General features: G+C 35.7%; 1 protein-coding gene across 1 annotated transcript; it reads left to right on the forward strand.

Annotated features, from left to right (window-relative positions):
• The first annotated feature begins 4232 nt into the window (after positions 1-4232).
• LOC149892677 (uncharacterized) lies at positions 4233-11389 on the forward strand. The gene is made up of 5 exons (XM_090080076.1): positions 4233-4286; positions 7534-10354; positions 10588-10653; positions 10913-10969; positions 11127-11389. The coding sequence occupies exon 2, from the start codon at positions 7563-7565 to the stop codon at positions 9816-9818; it is 2256 nt and encodes a 751-aa protein (XP_089936202.1). The 5' UTR covers positions 4233-4286; positions 7534-7562; the 3' UTR covers positions 9819-10354; positions 10588-10653; positions 10913-10969; positions 11127-11389.
• The last annotated feature ends 8495 nt before the right edge of the window (positions 11390-19884 follow it).

Below are 19884 nucleotides of genomic sequence, written 5' to 3' on the forward strand. Positions count from 1 at the left end.
TGTTGTATTAATTTAAACGAACAAAATAGATAAAAAAAAAGAAAAACTATCATTAAAAAAAAAAAGTTAAAAAAGAAAAGAAATAGAAGTTGAGGAAAAATAAAAATAAGAACTTCTAACAAAGAGCTCTTCTTTTTATTTTTCAGATTTTAGATGCTTAATTCCTTGAATGAAAAAGTTGAACTGATGACTCACTACTAAGGTTGTTCCTAGCCTTCCGTTCTCAAACTAGGCCATTCTGAGAGGCTGTTTGATTAAGTACCGTTGATAGTAGTATCGCACGTAAGAGACTTCTAAAACTCTGATTATTAATTCCTGGAATGAAGAGATGACTTCATACTCACTAACGAGGTTGTTCTTAGCCATCCGTTCTTAAACTAAGCAAAACAGTGAAGTTGTTTGATTAAGTATCACAGTTTGCTGATTTGCACATGCACCATTGCCGAAACTGTGATGCTTGGTTCCTTGATTGGATTGAAGAAGCTCATCACCATGCATTTTACAAGCTGTCCGTTGTTATGTTTTGCAATTCAGTGGTTCTGTTTTGCAATTCATTTTCTGTTTGTTTAAGTATCATCGATGGTGGTGTCGTGCATGCAAACTTTCCGAAACTCTGATGCTTGTTTTTCTTGAATGGAGAGATGAGCTTATACTTTAGGTGACTTTTAAAACTGCAGTAATTAGTGCCTCGAATGGAAAAACGAACTCATTCATTACAGACCAAGGTTGTTCCTGGCCATCCGTTAACATATTAGGCAACAGTACAGCGAAGCTGTTTGTTTTACAAGCTTTTGTCGTTTCGAGAAATCACTACATTAAGCATTCGATGGTGATACACGACTGATGGCCAGGTTCTGATTTTCGAATGAAAAGAAGAGTCGCATCCGACCACCGGTCGGCTTTCGACGCAAAACAGCTGTACACACTCGTCCAACGATCCAGTGACTAACTGTTGCAACGAGAAAGTTAGCTTTATTTGTCGTGCAGATTGTCCGCTTTGACGTAAAATGCTAGAAATTTGCTGAACGCTCGGTTTGCGCCGCCCAAGAGTCATTCTGTTTCTGCGTTGCCAGCGTCTGTCGGCTAAATACAACTGTAGACTCCGCGCAAGCTTTTTCACCGCAAAAGTTGTACAGAGCCACACCGAAGGCTAAAATCGACTTTAAGGTCGAAGGTTAAAATCGACCCTAGAGGTTTGAAAACGACGTCACGAAATTTTCAAGACATCATCGAAGAAAATTACGGCGGCCAGATGCAACTCTTAGTACTAACTTTACTAATCTTAGTACGTTAAGCATTCCAGTCGAGAGATCAGACGTTTTTTCGTCACCTAAGAGACCGGCCGATGCGTTTGCGACGCTGCGGAAAGAAAGAAGATGGCAAACCACAGGGTTGTTACCGTAACAAACCTCCGTGAGTACCTCCATCTCGAGTGGCTTTTGAAGAAACGTTCGTTTTAAACTCAAAGGGATGGTTGTTAAAGCTCACAAACGCCTGGTTAACGATTTTCTAACGGCAGACACCGTGTTTACAATGGATACAGACCGATTAACTGAGCCCAAAGCGCAAGATCTATCAGAAAACTCCTATAGGTCGATGCAACGAGACGACTAGACACGTGCGTCTAAAGGCATTTTACAATTGAAGGACGCCCCTCGTGGGCCCTTTAACCTTAACACTAAACTCCTGCTTGATATCCTCGTCCCCAGGTTTCCAAACCGTAACCCCAACCCCTCTAATCCTAACCCCCTTACCCTCTAACTCTCCCCCCTCAAAAAAACAAAAAACATAAAAAAGCAAACAAAACGAAAAAAAAAACTTGCTTCCCTCCTCACTTTTAGCTCTAGGATGCAACACCTTTTTGCCGCCCTCCGCTAGAAGGGAGTAGGGAGTAACGAAAGCTTGACATCAAAGTAGCGTTTCGTATGAGATTTGTTTGCCAAAATTTGAGCGTTTTTAAAAAAGCCAAGACTTCGTCAGAGGGGTTTCTTCTTTTCTCCTAAAGCTATCGATCGATTAAAAAGCTCAAAGCAAAGAAATTCAAAACAAAATACAAAAACGGGAAGTTTTAGTTTCTGCACCACAAGCCAAGCACTAGTTCAAACTGGAGATAATAAAAGGAAATCGAATGATCTCACTTCTCAAACCACTGAGCTGCCATTGGTCGGCAGTCTCTTGTTTGGAGACCATTGAGCTGCCATTGGTTGGCTGTTTAATCGTTGCGATTGGTCGGCAGTTTTATCGTTGGAGACCATTGAGAGATATAAAAGGAATTTTTTTTTTGAGCACAACATTAAACGTTAAATCGTTAGATGTTGTTATAAAGGCACCATTAGAATGCGATGTCCTCAAATATTTTCCTCGATATTTTAATAAGTAAACAAAAACAAAACTAAGTCTTGCAACTGGCGAAAACTTTCAATAAGCAAACAAAGCAACAACTTTCCTTTCGAGTTTTTTACATTTTAAACAAAAGACAAACAAAGAAAAAAAAAAAACAAACAAAAACAAAAACAAAAACAAAAAAACAAAACAAAAACAAAACAGAAAAGGGAGAATGAGTGAGTCGACTGATTTCGCTCAACTGTCTTAAACGAGAAGTCATAAACGTTTGCTTGTGCCAGCAAGTTGCAAATTAAGTTGTAAATGAACTGCACCGCAAAAACTTAACCACAGTTTATTAAGCATATTAAGCCTTTGCTGACATGTTAAGACATTTTAAGCCTTTGCTATTATCATGAGGCTTTTGCTCCACGAGCCAAAAAAGTACGCTAGAGTTGACAAACTGCATCGCGGTCGAAAAGTGTAATTACGCCAACACTTTTATCCGTTTTAAGCATTTCGTTTTCGCACGAACAACAATTAAAGCAGCTCGTTGAGCTTAACGACGTTCGTATTTTTTTTCGAAGCCAAAACTTCGGCTATAAGTAGAATGAAGAGGCACTTCGAAAAACAACAAAGCTGTTCGCAGTCGATAGCAACGAGCGACAACATCTCTGCGAGTCTGGCATCAAGGTAAACAGTTTTTTTACATTTTCATTTGTTAGTGCCACTTTTGCGTACATTATGTATTCAAAAATTTGTTGCTGACGCTAGATTTTTCGTTTTCAATGAACAACAGTTGCAACCTCTAGCCGTTTGCTAAAACAGCTTGCTAGGACAACCAAATCAATCATATGTTGTGAAAATTTCTTTTTGTTCAACTGACTAAGGAAGATCGAGCGAACGCTTTTTTTTTTATAACTTGTTTGTATCATATTGCTATTAAGAAAACAGCGTTGTGTATACTAAACGTGACATAATTGGCAATTATCCGTAACTAAAAATAAGATAGAAATTACAAACTTGATACCATATTTTAATTACTCTAACAAAACTAGACGTCATCGCGTGAGAAAATAAATGTTCATAACACATAACCTATTTTTTTGTTTTTTTTTTCTTCTCTTTTTTCCTTTTAATCTCTTTTCTTTCGTCCAAAAAGCGTTTTGATTTTTGCCTCGCCACAAGCGATGAAATCGATAAAAAAAACCTGCTCGGACATTCTCAATTCTCAACAACAAAAGCAATCAAAGTTCTAGCTCTCGAGCACGTGCGCCGACAGGTTGATGAAACCGTTCAAATATGCTCGATCGCTAGAATTTAAAGAAAGAAACAAGCCAGAAACAAACCAAAATAAAAAAAAGCCAAAAACAAAAATGGACATCTTTAGAACGCTTAAATTTTATAAAATATTTTCCTCTGCGTTTTTAACCAGCTAAACTGTCGTAAAGTTTTTTCGGTGCAGTTCATTTAAAAAACTTAGTTTTCAACTTTTAAACGTTTTAGACTTCTCGTTTAAGGCAGTCGAAAGAAATGAGTCGACTCACTCTCTCTCTCCCTATTCGGTTTTGTTTTTGTTTATTTGTTTTTGTTTTTTCTTCGTTTGCCTTCGTTTGCCTTTGTTTGCTTTTGGAAAAGTTGTCGCCATGCGAGACTTAGTTTTTTTTTTTTTTTGCTCAAATTGAGCACAAGTGAGTTTCTAGTCTTGAAAGTGTGCAAAGTGTGGGCCAATCTGGTGGCTGGAGTGATGACACGTGAATGCTGGAAATTCCAGACTTTGAGCGGATTCAGCGTACATAGAAAGAAAATGTAGCATTCACGTGGGTCTCTCCTAAGCGTGCCATTGGTCGGTCTGCTGTCCTTAAGTACCCCCCTCCCCCCCCTCAACGTCACGTTTGCTCAACTTTCTCGGTCTTTGGCGCCCAGAGAAAGCTTGAGGAAGGATAAAAAATGGCGAGGTTTCGGTACTGCGTTTTCTGTTTTTCTTATTTGTTTTTGTTTGTTTGTCTTGTTTGTTTGTTTGTTTGTTAATTTTTTTAATTTTTTTTTTTTTTTGTTTGTTTCGTTCGTTTGTTTGTTTGTTTGTTTCGTTTGCTTCGTTTGTTTTGTGATGTTTTGTTTTCCCTTCTTGATGGCACAAAACAGAAGCAAACAAGACTTTCGGTTATATTCGGTTATATTCGGTTCAATAAAAGTTTGTTGGTTTCTGCACAACAACAACAACAACCACAACAACAAAAGTCCCTCTGTCCCTCAAAAGCAGTTTCTCCTCTGTCCTAAAGAAGAGCCTCTTTGTAATCGATCTTGTCTGAATGCAGCTCTCCTTTTGCCTACAGGTTTTTATTCCAACCCTTTTGTTGTTGTTAGTGCCATGTTGTTGTTATTGTTATACTCTGTAAAAGCAGTTGTTGCTGTTGTACTTGTTTGTTGTTTCTAAAGACACTGTTGTTGCTGCTGTTAGCGCTGTTAGTAATCACCCACTTGGCTTGTATTTTTGTTTCTTGTTTTTGTTTTTTGTTTTATTTATAAACACTCTCTGAGTAAGTGATGCTGGCTGTTGTTGTTGTTACAGTTGCAATGAGTGTTTGTTAATGTTCCCCCACTTGGCTTGTACTTTTGTTTTCTGTTTTGTTTTTTTTTTGTTTTTGTTTTTTTTTTCTCAACACTCTCTGAGTAAGTGATGCTGTTGCTGTAGTCGTTGTTATAGTTGCAATGAGTGTTTGTTAATGTTCACCAACTTGGCTTGTTTATAATCTATTTTATTTTATCAACACTCTCTGAGTCAGTGATGGTGTTGCTGTTGCTGTTGTCGTTATTATGCTTGCAATGGGAGTTGTTACTGTTCACCCACTTTGCTTGTTTTGTTTTTATTTCTTTATTTTATCAACACCCTTTGAGCCAGTGATGCTGTTGCTGTTGTTGTTGTTATAGTTGCAATGAGTGTTGTTAATGTTCACCCACTTTGCTTGTGTTTTTGTTTTTGTTTATCAACACCCTTTGTGTCAGTGATGCTGTTGCTGTTGTTCTTATTACAGTTGCAATGAGTGTTTGTTAATGTTCACCAACTTGGCTTGTTTATAATCTATTTTGTTTTATCAACACTCTCTGAGTCAGTGATGCTGATGCTGTTGTTGTTATTGTGCTTGCAATAAGTGTTGTTAATGTTCACCCACTTTGCTTGTTTTGTTTGTGCTTTTGTTTTTGTTTATCAACACCCTTTGAGTCACTGATGCTGTTGCTGTTGGTGTTATTATAGTTGCAATGAGTGTTAATGTTCACCCACTTTGCTTGCTTTATTTGTTTGTTGCTTTTTTTTTTATCAACACCCTGCGAGTTAGTGATGCTGTTGCTGCTTTTGTCATTTTACTTGTATTTATAGTTGTTACTGTTCAGCCACTTTGCTTGTTTTTTAATCTGTTTTATTTTATCACCACTCTCTGAGTCAGTGATGATGTTGCTGATGCTGTTGTTGTTATTTTACTTGCAATGATAGCTGTTACTGTTCAGCCACTTTGCTTGTTTTGTTTGTTTGTTTGTTTGTTTTTTTTATCAATATCCTCTGAGTAAGTGATGCTGTTGCTGTTGTTGTTGTTGTTATAGTTGCAATGAGTGTTTGTTAATGTTCCCCCCCTTGGCTTGTACTTCTGTTTTCTGTTTTGTTTTGTTTTTGTTTTTTTTGTTGTTTTTTTTCTCAACACTCTCTGAGTAAGTGATGCTGTTGCTGTAGTCGTTGTTATAGTTGCAATGAGTGTTTGTTAATGTTCACAAACTTGGCATGTTTATAATCTATTTTATTTTATCAACACTCTCTGAGTCAGTGATGCTGATGCTGTTGTTGTTATTATGCTTGCAATAAGTGTTGTTAATGTTCACCCACTCTGCTTGTTTTGTTTGTGCCTTTGTTTTTGTTTATCAACACCCTTTGAGTCACTGATGCTGTTGCTGTTGGTGTTATTATAGTTGCAATGAGTGTTAATGTTCACCCACTTTGCTTGCTTTATTTGTTTGTTGCTTTTTTTTTTATCAACACCCTGCGAGTTAGTGATGCTGTTGCTGCTTTTGTCATTTTACTTGTATTTGTATTTATAGTTGTTACTGTTTAGCCACTTTGCTTGTTTTTTAATCTGTTTTATTTTATCACCACTCTCTGAGTCAGTGATGATGTTGCTGATGCTGTTGTTGTTATTTTACTTGCAATGATAGCTGTTACTGTTCAGCCACTTTGCTTGTTTTTTTTTGTTTTTGTTTTGTTTGTTTGTTTGTTTGTTTTTTTATATATCCTCTGAGTTAGTGATGCTGTTGTTGTTATTATGCTTTCAATGAGAGCTGTTACTGTTCACCCACTTTGTTTGTTTATAATCTGTTTTATTTTATCAACACTCTCTGAGTCAGTGATGCTGATGCTGATGCTGTTGTTGTTATTATGCTTGCAGTGAGAGTTGTTACTGTTCACCCACTTTGCTTGCTTATTGTCTATTTTATTTTGTCAACACTCTCTGAGTCAGTGATGCTGATGCTGATGCTGTTGTTGTTATTATGCTTGCAATGAGAGTTGTTACTGTTCACCCAATTTGCTTGTTTTGTTTTTTTATTTGTTTTTTTGTTTGTTTTTGTTTTGCTTGTTTTTTTTTATCAATACCCTCTGAGTCAGTGATGCTGTTGCTGTTGTTGTTGTTGTTGTTATAGTTGCAATGAGTGTTTGTTAATGTTCCCCCACTTGGCTTGTACTTTTGTTTTCTTTTTTGTTATGTCAACACTCTCTGAGTCAGTGATGCTGATGCTGTTGTTATTATGCTTGCAATGAGAGTTGTTACTGTTGTAGTTATGTCTGTCATTTGTCCTTGTTAGCAAGTTCTATTTGCCCTCTCTTGCCTTTTTTCAACACAGTTTCTTTCTTTGAGTCATATGGTTGCGAGATCCTCTCAAACTCCATCTCTTTATTTATTTGTTTCTTTTTTTTTTTTTTTTTTCTCATTCTCCTTCTCATAATAGCAATCACTGCTGCCACCATGCATGTAATGCTAGTTGCTCTCATTCTTTTTCATTTGCTAGTGGAAACTTTGTTTCTTCTTGTTGCTCTCTTTTCTTTCTTTTTTCTCTTTTGCAGAGGATTCGAAAAAACACAGCTCTTCCCTGCAGTTGTAAACATTCCAGGATTCCAGGATGCAGGCAGAAGAAAAACACTCTCACTAACTGTCTTCTTTTTTTTAGCATAAACCGTTGCAAACAAACACCTGAACATGTCTTCTTCACAAGAAAACAACACTGTTGTTGCCCCTTCTCCGAACTCTAAAGCGAAAAAAAAGAAAAGAAGGCAGTCACAAGAACAGAGAGACTTAAAGCTCAAAAACAAAGTCAGGGCCGCATTAGTTGCAGCGTGTGGCTCCGTAAACAGGGTTGTACCTTTCTATGGTACCAAGAAGAGGTACGCTGTTAGCTGTCCGATGCCTTTGTGCAAACATTCCTCCACAAGCATTAAAAGACACTTGACTAAAAAAGATCATTCTTGGACTTTGGATGAAGCTTCCATCTTTTACTCTGCAATGGTCAGGAAGTTTCAGCATGCTCGTCTCGAACGCAAGTCCGGCTGTCCAAAACCTTACCCCTGTTTGCAATGTTGGAAGTATTACGACCGACTGGACATACACTTGAAAGAGACTCATTTCTACGATTCCAAGACGATCAAACAAAAGATTGCAGAGGCAAAGCGATACGACAACGACAAGCTCTATGTCCCTCAATTTATTCGACCTGCCTTCTTTGGTATTAAGCCAGTAGCTGAACAAGCGTCTGCATCAGGCTCTGCATCCTCTGCTCCTGGGCCTTCCTCCTCTTTTTCTTCTCCGGTTCTTTCCTCTGATCCTCTTTTAAGCTTGCCCTCATCAGTTGCTGGTTCGTCCGAGGCTCCTTCTGCAAACCAATGCACCTCTGTAGAAAACAAAGAGCTGAACACCGAATCCGTCCTAGACTCTGATTTTAATTCCTTAAAGCACTTGGTTTCCAACTCCTCCGTCTTGACAGAAGATAAGAGACTCTTGTTTCAGCTGGACAAAGATGCTTTTCACTTTTATTACCAGTCAGCAGATGAGCTCTTCAGAGATTTTGAAAAGTGGCTTGTGGTAGCCAACAACAACACTTTGTCACAAGCAAAGATCTACAAAAATGCAGTTGTTGAAATATTGACATGTTGTGACAGCACGCTGACGCTGCACCCGAACGCTCTCACCAATTCCAACGTTTTGGAGGATAGATACTTTTCCATGCACTTTAAAAACATTCAGCTCAATTCCAAGCTGAGTGAACTTGACCAAACAAAAGCCATGTCTTGTCACACGTTGTACAACCGCCTTGTCTACCTTTGTCTCCTGTTTCGTTTCAGTGAAGCCAGGAATGTCTATTTCGGACTTTCTCATGAGGCCATCCGACGTTTGCGCTGCAAGGTGGAGGAGTTACAAAAAGTGCTGAGGCCCTTTCGTTCTTTGAGGAGGAGCCTTGTGAAAAGCAAAAAATGCATCAACATCATCAATGTCAGTTTGCTGAACGAATATGGCAAGTCTGCATACGTAAGACAGTTAGTGGAATCGATTAGAAAGCCGTCTCTTACACCGACTAGAGACAATGCTGTGTCTCTACGAAACCATCTTCTGCTCTCTGTCACTGTAATTAACAGTTTAAGAAAATCTAACATTGCTCTTTTAAACATTAGAGACTACATGGCTGCTGAGAAGAGTGAGTGTGGATATTGCATTGTGCAAGAGCGCTACAAAACAGCATACAAGTACGGAGCCAAAAACATTCTAGTGCCGAACGACTTGAAAGTGTTGATCGATATTTATTTGCTGAGATACAGAGACCTTCTTGTCAACGACTCTCACTACATGGCTGCAGACACCAAGACTGTTTTGGAGTTGAGCGACTGCTACAGGCCCCTTTTTCCATCGATGAGACCCAACAAAGACGAATGTGTGACACTCGGTGCAACTAGAGTGCCTGTTTACCAGATGGGTTCCTCTGCTATCTCCTCTTGCCTGACGTCCTGCTTCAGAAAAAGCCAAGTAAACATTCCCATGAAGCGTCTTACTCCCACTTGCATTCGCGGTTCGATAGCCACTTACTTTGCCAACAACAGCAAAGAAGATCGCGAGCGGTTTGCTACACTCTACATGAAGCACAGCAGGAACACAATGGATAGCTTTTATGTGTCCCAGTGGAACGCTGCAGAGGAGTTGCGCTTTGCCCTGGGCATCGGACAGTCCTTCGGAGTCATAGAGTCTTTGACTGTTGAAAAGTCTGAGAGACCACCAAAGAAGGAGAAGGATGTGATGGACTGGCTCCAAACTAATGCAGAGGAGTACGGTTTTCATGAGGTTGAGGACATCTTTGAGGAAGATTTAGACTCCGGTTCTGACTCTGAAGAATGTGCTGCTACTTTCAGCTGTACCACAGTGGTTCCGTTTTCTCCAGCTGTAGAAAAACAATGTTCCTTTAGAGGATAGCAACGACCATGCCGTAGATTTCTTGTGTGAACCTACCTCAACTCCTGTTTCGTCTGTTCCATCTGAACAAACAATCGCTGGTCCAGTTCTTGAACTATCCCCTGCTCTTGCACAACTAGTTCCTAACGAACAAGCTGTTTGTATGGATGTAGATCAGACTCTAGCTGTTCCTGTTGGCACAGCTTGTTCTCCTCTTGCATTAACATTATTTCCTGATGAACCGGATTTTATTGAACACCATGCAAAACTTTCTCCAGTTTACTTTAATGAGCAAGTGGTTGCCAAACCTGTTTCTGCTTCTCCTTCTCAGCAAGTCGCTTTCTGTCCTTCAAAAGAGGTCTTTTCTGTTCCTCTGACTCCTAGCCTTGTTGCTTTTCAGCAAACATTGGCCAAACCCAGTTTGTTTCTTTCATCTGATCCAGTTTCAGCTGTTCCTGTCCAACAGGCTGGTACTGTTCTTGCAAAGCAGCTCTCACCTTATGCTGTTCAATCTGTTGGTAGCCTATTTAGCCAAAGTCTTGCCTCTACATCCTGAGGTAAATTCTTTTTGATTTTTGATTTTTGATTTTTATGCAAATCTCAACACGCTTTCAAAAAATGAAAATGCCCAAATCAACTCCTTGCCCTATTGTTATTGTTAGAGCTGTAAAAAAAACAAAACAAAACAAAAAAACAACACAGAAGTGTGTATGTATTTGTTGCAGGACTAATTCTGTGATTGCTTAAATGTTTATACAAGTGAATGATACTAAAACTGATTATGTTTTAGAAGTAAAAGATCCAAGAAGAAAAAAAATCAAGTTGGAAATGCCATCTTTCACTCAAGAACTCATCGGTAATGTAAAACCTAATTTATACAAAGATATATAAACACAAACCTCTTCTTGCACAATTTCAGATGGTTAACTGTTAACAAAAACTAGCCATCATTGCTAAGTGCACTTTTAGAAAGTTGTGTCTACCCGATTTCTAATGATGAAGTTAGAAACATCACCGTTAGAAATCATGCACAGCTTGTTATCATCTCTAACACTTAGAAACTGTTGATGGTTTTTATGAATTAGAAAAATGAACATGGTTTTATTTTATTTCAGGATCAACTCAGCCAAGAACAAAGGAAAACAAAGCAGAAGTTAGCCAATGCCATTTAGGTAATCTTTCAAAAACCAGTTATTGCTATCAGTGCAAACAATAAGGTCAACAAAAAAAAATAAATAAAAAAACAGAATAAATCTTGTCTTACTTCAGAACCAAATGAATATTTGATTTAATCACTTTGTGTTATGACTTGAGTTTGTAAAATTTTAGATGAAATAGTTGAAGAGCTGAATGCTTGCCCTGGCCACAACGAATGGTTCAACACCAGAAGTTTTCCACGATGTGCAGCTTTGGTGTTGGCATACATCTTGCAAGACGTGTTTACAGATGTAAGCTCAAGTTGCTCGTACAAAGATTACCTTGGCATCTTGGCAAATCATAGCAGTGACAAGCTCATTCATGTCTTGCAAAAGTACTCCTACCAAAGCCATATTAAAGACAAAATTAAAAACATGAAGCTAAAAATTCAAAAAGAGGGTAGTTTAGAAAAGTTTGTTCAATATGGCAATATCGTGAAACCATTTATGTAGTTTAGATAAGTTTGTTCAGTTTGGCAATAAAGATGGGCCTTTTGTGTAGTTTGTTTTATCTATGCTTTTGCAAATATTTTTATCTGTTTCGCTAAAGACATAATAAACAAGAAGTTCTGTTAAACTGTTCTCACATTTCTTATTTAAAGATAGTTCAAACTTTTTTTTATCTTTAAAAAAAAAAAAAAGAAGTCGTTTTGTTATTCTGTGAAAACTTTTAATAGAGTTGCATTTAGAATTACTTCTGATGTTTTTAAGAGTTTGTTAAAAAGCAAAATAATATTTCCTGTGATGTTAAACTGCATAAGTGAAATTTAAAAAAGGAAAACTGCTCCAACCATTTTTCGGAAAAAGAAATCAAAAAGTTCCTTATTTTAAAAGATCTAGACATCCATTTCTTCTTCAGCAAAATAGCGAGGCTTTTTTATGAACTCTTACTCTCTATTTTTTCATATATTTACACAAAGGATTTTATTTAGTTCAATGTAAACATACATAGAAGTATATTATGTTTTTTTTTTTTTTTTTTTTGTTTTTATGCAGTCTAACTTTTGTTTCACTTCTATTTTATTTTACGTTTATCTTGTATTTTATCATGCCTTATTGGTTTTTGCGTTTTGTGATGTCAAGCTGCGTAAGCTAAACTTAAAAGGGGAAAACTACGCTAACTTTTCTTTGAAAAAATATTCAAGAAGTACCTTAAACGAAAGAGAAAGCACACGAATCTTGCCATCCAATTCTTCTTCTGCAAAGTAGCGAGGCTTTTTATGTACTTTTGCTCTCTAATTTATCTCTATTTACGCAAAGGGTTTTATTTCAATGTAAACACGTATAAAAGAATACTTTGTTAAAAATAATGTTAAAGGAGTTGCGTAAAAAAAAACGTCTGAATAAAGTTTCTTTACAAAAAAAACAACTAAGAAACAAGCGCGCCTAAGAAAAACCAGATCGCGATTCACTAAGTCAAAAAACGAAAGAAACAAAGTTTAAAAGGTCTTTCTAGACAACAAATTCTATTTTTGGCAATGCAGTTTTTGTATTTATGCAACCTAACTTTTGTTTGACTTCTATTTTATTTTACGTTTACCTTGTATTTTATCTTGCCTTTTTGTGTTTTGTGATGTCAAGCTACATAATCTAAACTTAAAAGAATGAAACTAGGCTAACTTTTCTAGTAGAATATTATGTTGTTGGTTTTGTATGCAGCCTAACTTTAGTTTCATCTATATTTTATTTTGCGTTTATCTTATATTTTATCTTGTCTTTTTGAGTTTTGTATTTTGTGATGTCAAGCTACATAATTTAAACTTAAAAGAAGAAAACTAGGCTAACTTTTCTTTGAAAAATTGTTCAAAAACTACCTTACACCGATAGAGATAGCTCACGAATTTAAAAAGTTGCATCTATTCATCTTCTTCTTCAGCAAAGTAAAGCTTTTTATGCACTTTTACTCTCTAACTTACCTATATTTGCGTAAAGGATTTTATTTAATTCAATTTAAACATAACTAGTAGAATATTATGTTGTTGGTTTTGTATGCAGCCTAACTTTAGTTTCATCTATATTTTATTTTGCGTTTATCTTATATTTTATCTTGTCTTTTTGAGTTTTATATTTTGTGATGTCAAGCTACATAAGCTAAACTTTAAAGAGGAAATTTACGCTAACCTGTCTTTGAAAAACTATTCAAAAACTACCTTTAACAAAGTAGCGAGGCTTTTTATGCGCTTTTACTCTCTAACATACCTATTTTTGCGCAAAGGATTTTATTTAATTCAATTTAAACATGCCTAGTAGATTATTATGTTGTTGGTTTTTTATGCAGCCTAACTTTAGCTACATCTATTTTTCATTTTACGTTTGTCTTATATTTTATTTTATCTTTTTGTGTTCTGTGATGTCAAGCTACATAAGCTAATGTTAAAAGAGGAAAGCTGCGCTAACCTTTCTTTGAAAAACTATTCGAAATCTATTTTTGAGATAATCTAGATTTAAAAGAGGAACACTACGCTAATTTTGCTTTGAAAAAACTCTCGAAAACTAACTTATTCGATAGAGACAGCACCAAATTTAAAAAATTGTATCTACTCATCCACTTCTTCTACAGCAAAGTACTGAGGCTTTTTATGCACTTTTATTCTCTAACATACCTATATTTGCGCAAAGGATTTTATTTAACTCAATGTAAACATACATAGAAGAGTATTGTTACCCGTTTGTTTTATGCAGCCTAACTTTAGTTTCATCTATACATTATATTGCGTTTACCTTATATTTTATCTTGCCTTTGTTAGTTTTGTGTTTTGTTATGTCAAGCTTCATAATCTAATCTTAAAAGGGGAAAACTGCGCTAACTTTTCTTTGAAAAAGTACTCAAAAAGGACCTAAATCGATATAGATAGCTCACAATTTTAAAAAGTTGCATATAGTCATCTTCTTCTTCAGCAAAGTATCGAGGCTTTTTATGGATTTTTACTCTAACTTTCCTATATTTGCGCAAAGGACATTATTTAATTCAACTTAAACATGCCTAGTAGATTATTATGTTGTTGGTTTTTTATGCAGTCTAAACTTTGTTACATCTATATTTTACGATTAACTTATATTTTATCTTGCCTTTTTGAGCTTTGTGTTCTGTGATGTCAAGCTACATAGTCTAAACATAAAAGAGGAAAACTACGCTAAACTTGCTTTGAAAAACTATTCAAAAACTACCTTTAACAAAGTAGCGAGGCTTTTCATGCACTTTTACTCTCTAACATACCTACATTTGCGCAAAGGATTTTATTTAATTCAATTTAAACATGCCTAGTAGATTATTATGTTGTTGGTTTTTTATGCAGCCTAACTTTAGTTTCATCTATATTATGTTTTAGGTTTATCATATATTTTATCTTTTCTTTTTGAGTTTTGAGTTTTGTGATGCCAAGCAACTTAAGCTAAACTTAAAAGTGGAATGCTACGCTAACCTTTCTTTGAAAATCTATTCATAAACTACCCTAGACAAAAGCTAGATTTAAAAGAGGAAAACTACACTATTTTTACTTTGAAAAAACTTTCGAAAACTACCTTAATCGATAGAGATAGCACACGATTTTAAAAAATTGCATATAGTCATCCACTACTTCTGCAGCAAAGTAGCGAGGCTCTTTATGCACTTTTTCTCACTAGTTTGCTTATATTTACGCAAAGGAATTCATTTAATTCAATCCAAACATATATAGAAGATTATTATGTTACGATTTTTTTTTTCTTTTATGCAGCCTAACATTTATTTCACCTACATTTTATTTTACGATTAACTTTTATATTACCTTTCCTTTTAGTGTTTTGTGTTTTGTGATGTCAAGCTACATAAGCCAAACTTTAAAGAGGAAAACTACGCTAAGCTTTCTTTGAAAAACTATTCAAAAACTACCTTAAACAAAGTAGCGAGGCTTTTTATGCACTTTTACTCTCTAACATACCTACATTTGTGCATAGGGTTTTATTAGATTCTAGTAGGTTATTACGTTGTTGTTTTTTTATGCAGTCTAACTTTAGCTTCATCTATATTTTATTTTACGTTTATCTTATATTTTATTTTGTCTTTTTGAATTTTGTGTTTTGTGATGTCAAGCTACATAAGCTAAACTTAAAAGAGGAAAGCTACGCTAACCTTTCTTTGAAAAGCTGTTCAAAAAATACCTTAGACATAATCTAGATTTAAAAGAAAAGACTACGCTATTTTTGCTTTGAAAAATCTTTCGAAAACTACCTTAATCGATAGAGATAGCACAGGATTTTAAAAAGTTGTATCTAGTCATCCACTTCTTTCACAGCAAAGTAGCGAGGCTTTCTATGCGCTTTTACTCTCTAACATACCTATTTTTGCGCAAAGGATTTTATTTAATTCAATTTAAACATGCCTAGTAGATTATTATGTTGTTGGTTTTTTATGCTGCCTAACTTTAGCTACATCTATTTTTCATTTTACGTTTGTCTTATATTTTATTTTATCTTTTTGTGTTCTGTGATGTCAAGCTACATAAGCTAATGTTAAAAGAGGAAAGCTGCGCTAACCTTTCTTTGAAAAACTATTCGAAATCTATTTTTGAGATAATCTAGATTTAAAAGAGGAACACTACGCTAATTTTGCTTTGAAAAAACTCTCGAAAACTACCTTATTCAATAGAGATAGCACACAAATTTAAAAAATTGTATCTACTCATCCACTTCTTCTTTTTATGGATTTTTACTCTCTTATTTACCCAAATTTGCGCAAAGGACTTTACTTAATTCAACTTAAACATGTCTAGTAGATTATTAAGTTGTTTGTTTTTTATGCAGCCTAACTTTAGTTTCATTTATATTTTATTTTACGTTTATCTGATACTTTATCTTGTCTTTTTGTGTGTTGTTTTGTCAAGCTACATAAGCTAAACTTAAAAGTGGAAAAGTACGCTAACCTTTCTTTGAAAATCTATTCAAAAACTGCCTTAGACATAAGCTAGATTTAAAAGAGGAAGACTACGCTATTTATGCTTTAAAAAAACTTTCGAAAAATACCTTAATCCATTGAGGTAGTGCACGAATTTACAAAGTTGTATCTAGTCATCCACTTCTTCTATAGCAAAGTAGCGAGGCTTTTTATGCACTTTTGCGTTCTAATTTATCTCTGTTTACGCATATGGTTTTTGTTTATTTCTATGTAATGATATACAAAAGAGTATTTTGTTAAAGATTATGCTGCAGGAGCTGCGTAAAAAAACTCTGGCGACCTTTCCTTAAGAAAAAAGCAACTGAAAGACATGTGCGCCTTAGAAAATTCAAATCGCGATTCACCAAATTAAAAGACGAAAAGAACGAACTTTAAAAGCTCTCACTAGACATTTGTGTTTATGATAGGCAATGCAGTTTTTGATTTTATGCAGCCTAACATTTGTTTCATCTATATCTTATTTTACGTTTATCTTATACTTTATCTTGCCTTTTTGAGTTTAGTATTTTGTGATGTCATGCTAAATAAACTATACTTTGCTAATTTTTATTTGAAAAAATATTCAAAAACTACCTGAATTATAAGCTAGATCTAAAGGAGGAAAACTACGCTAACTTTTCTTTAAAAAAAATATTTAAAAACTACCTTAAACATAAGCTATATCCAAAAGAGGAAAACTATGCTAACTTTTCTTTAAAAAAATATTTAAAAACTACCTTAAACATAAGCTAGATCTAAAAGAGGAAAACTACGCTAACTTTTCTTTGAAAAAATACTCAAAAACTACCTTAAACATAAGCTAGATCTAAAAGAGGAAAACTATGCTAACTTTTCTTTAAAAAAATATTTAAAAACTACCTTAAACATAAGCTAGATCTAAAAGAGGAAAACTACGCTAACTTTTCTTTGAAAAAATACTCAAAAACTACCTTAAACATAAGCTAGATCTAAAAGAGGAAAACTACGCTAACATTTCTTTGAAAAAATATTCGAAAACTACCTTTAAACATGATTTAGATTTAATAGATGAAAACTACGCTAACATTTCTTTGAAAAAACATTCAAAAACTACCTTTAAACATGATTTAAATTTAAAAAAGGAAAACTACGCTAACATTTCTTTGAAAAACTATTCAAAAAGTACCTTAATCGAAAGAGATAGCACACGAAATTAAAAAGTTGCATTTAGTCATCCGTTTCTTCTTCATCAAAGTAGCGAGGCGTTTATGCACTTTTTATTCTCTAAGTTATCTCTACTTACGCAAATGGCTTTTGTTTATTTCAATGTAAAACTTTTCAAAAGAGTATTTTGTTAAAGATTATGCTGCAGGGGCTGTGTAAGAAAACTCTGGTGACCTTTCTTTAAGAAAAAGCAACTAAAGTAGATGTGCGCCTAAGAAAATCCAAATTGCGATTCACTAAATTAAAAGACATATACAACAAACTTTAAAAGTGAAACTATTTTTACAAGCGTATTTGGTAAAGATGAAATGTTCTTATGACATTTTAACGTTACGAAAGGGATTTTCTTCTGTTCAAATATTTATTACAATTTAAAGTGTTAAATAATGTTACAGAAACGACCTAAAACGCCTGTTGTATTAATTTAAACGAACAAAATAGATAAAAAAAAAGAAAAACTATCATTAAAAAAAAAAAAGTAAAAAAAGAAAAGAAATAGAAGTTGAGGAAAAATAAAAATAAGAACTTCTAACAAAGAGCTGTTCTTTTTATTTTTCAGATTTTAGATGCTTAATTCCTTGAATGAAAAGTTGAACTGATCCACTACTAAGGTTGTTCCTAGCCTTCCGTTCTCAAACTAGGCCATTCTGAGAGGCTGTTTGATTAAGTACCGTTGATAGTAGTATCGCACGTAAGAGACTTCTAAAACTCTGATTATCAATTCCTTGAATGAAGAGATGACTTCATACTCACTAACGAGGTTGTTCTTAGCCATCCGTTCTTAAACTAAGCAAAACAGTGAAGTTGTTTGATTAAGTATCACAGTTTGCTGATTTGCACATGCACCATTGCCGAAACTGTGATGCTTGGTTCCTTGATTGGATTGAAGAAGCTCATCACCATGCATTTTACAAGCTGTCCGTTGTTATGTTTTGCAATTCAGTGGTTCTGTTTTGCAATTCATTTTCTGTTTGTTTAAGTATCATCGATGGTGGTGTCGTGCATGCAAACTTTCCGAAACTCTGATGCTTGTTTTTCTTGAATGGAGAGATGAGCTTATACTTTAGGTGACTTTTAAAACTGCAGTAATTAGTGCCTCGAATGGAGAAACGAACTCATTCTTTACAGACCAAGGTTGTTCCTGGGCCATCCGTTAACATATTAGGCAACAGTACAGCGAAGCTGTTTGTTTTACAAGCTTTTGTCGTTTCGAGAAATCACTACATTAAGCATTCGATGGTGATACACGACTGATGGCCAGGTTCTGATTTTCGAATGAAAAGAAGAGTCGCATCCGACCACCGGTCGGCTTTCGACGCAAAACAGCTGTACACACTCGTCCAACGATCCAGTGACTAACTGTTGCAACGAGAAAGTTAGCTTTATTTGTCGTGCAGATTGTCCGCTTGGACGTAAAATGCTAGAAATTTGCTGAACGCTCGGTTTGCGCCGCCCAAGAGTCATTCTGTTTCTGCGTTGCCAGCGTCTGTCGGCTAAATACAACTGTAGACTCCGCGCAAGCTTTTTCACCGCAAAAGTTGTACAGAGCCACACCGAAGGCTAAAATCGACTTTAAGGTCGAAGGTTAAAATCGACCCTAGAGGTTTGAAAACGACGTCACGAAATTTTCAAGACATCATCGAAGAAAATTACGGCGGCCAGATGCAACTCTTAGTACTAACTCTACTAATCTTAGTACGTTAAGCATTCCAGTCGAGAGATCAGACGTTTTTTCGTCACCTAAGAGACCGGCCGATGCGTTTGCGACGCTGCGGAAAGAAAGAAGATGGCAAACCACAGGGTTGTTACCGTAACAAACCTCCGTGAGTACCTCCATCTCGAGTGGCTTTTGAAGAAACGTTCGTTTTAAACTCAAAGGGATGGTTGTTAAAGCTCACAAACGCCTGGTTAACGATTTTCTAACGGCAGACACCGTGTTTACAATGGATACAGACCGATTAACTGAGCCCAAAGCGCAAGATCTATCAGAAAACTCCTCTAGGTCGATGCAACGAGACGACTAGACACGTGCGTCTAAAGGCATTTTACAATTGAAGGACGCCCCTCGTGGGCCCTTTAACCTTAACACTAAACTCCTGCTTGATATCCTCGTCCCCAGGTTTCCAAACCGTAACCCAACCCCCTCTAATCCTAACCCCCTTACCCTCTAACTCTCCCCCCTCAAAAAAACAAAAAACATAAAAAAGCAAACAAAACGAAAAAAAAACTTGCTTCCCTCCTCACTTTTAGCTCTAGGATGCAACACCTTTTTGCCGCCCTCCGCTAGAAGGGAGTAGGGAGTAACGAAAGCTTGACATCAAAGTAGCGTTTTGTATGAGATTTGTTTGCCAAAATTTGAGCGTTTTTAAAAAGCCAAGACTTCGTCAGAGGGGTTTCTTCTTTTCTCCTAAAGCTATCGATCGATTAAAAAGCTCAAAGCAAAGAAATTCAAAACAAAATACAAAAACGGGAAGTTTTAGTTTCTGCACCACAAGCCAAGCACTAGTTCAAACTGGAGATAATAAAAGGAAATCGAATGATCTCACTTCTCAGACCACTGAGCTGCCATTGGTCGGCAGTCTCTTGTTTGGAGACCATTGAGCTGCCATTGGTTGGCTGTTTAATCGTTGCGATTGGTCGGCAGTTTTATCGTTGGAGACCATTGAGAGATATAAAAGGAATTTTTTTTTTTGAGCACAACATTAAACGTTAAATCGTTAGATGTTGTTATAAAGGCACCATTAGAATGCGATGTCCTCAAATATTTTCCTCGATA

The sequence above is a fragment of the Hydra viridissima genome, unplaced genomic scaffold (assembly GCF_058129835.1).
Source record: "Hydra viridissima isolate aposymbiotic clone 2 unplaced genomic scaffold, HvirCarnegie_v1 scaffold_2, whole genome shotgun sequence".
Taxonomy (NCBI): Eukaryota; Metazoa; Cnidaria; class Hydrozoa; order Anthoathecata; family Hydridae; genus Hydra; species Hydra viridissima.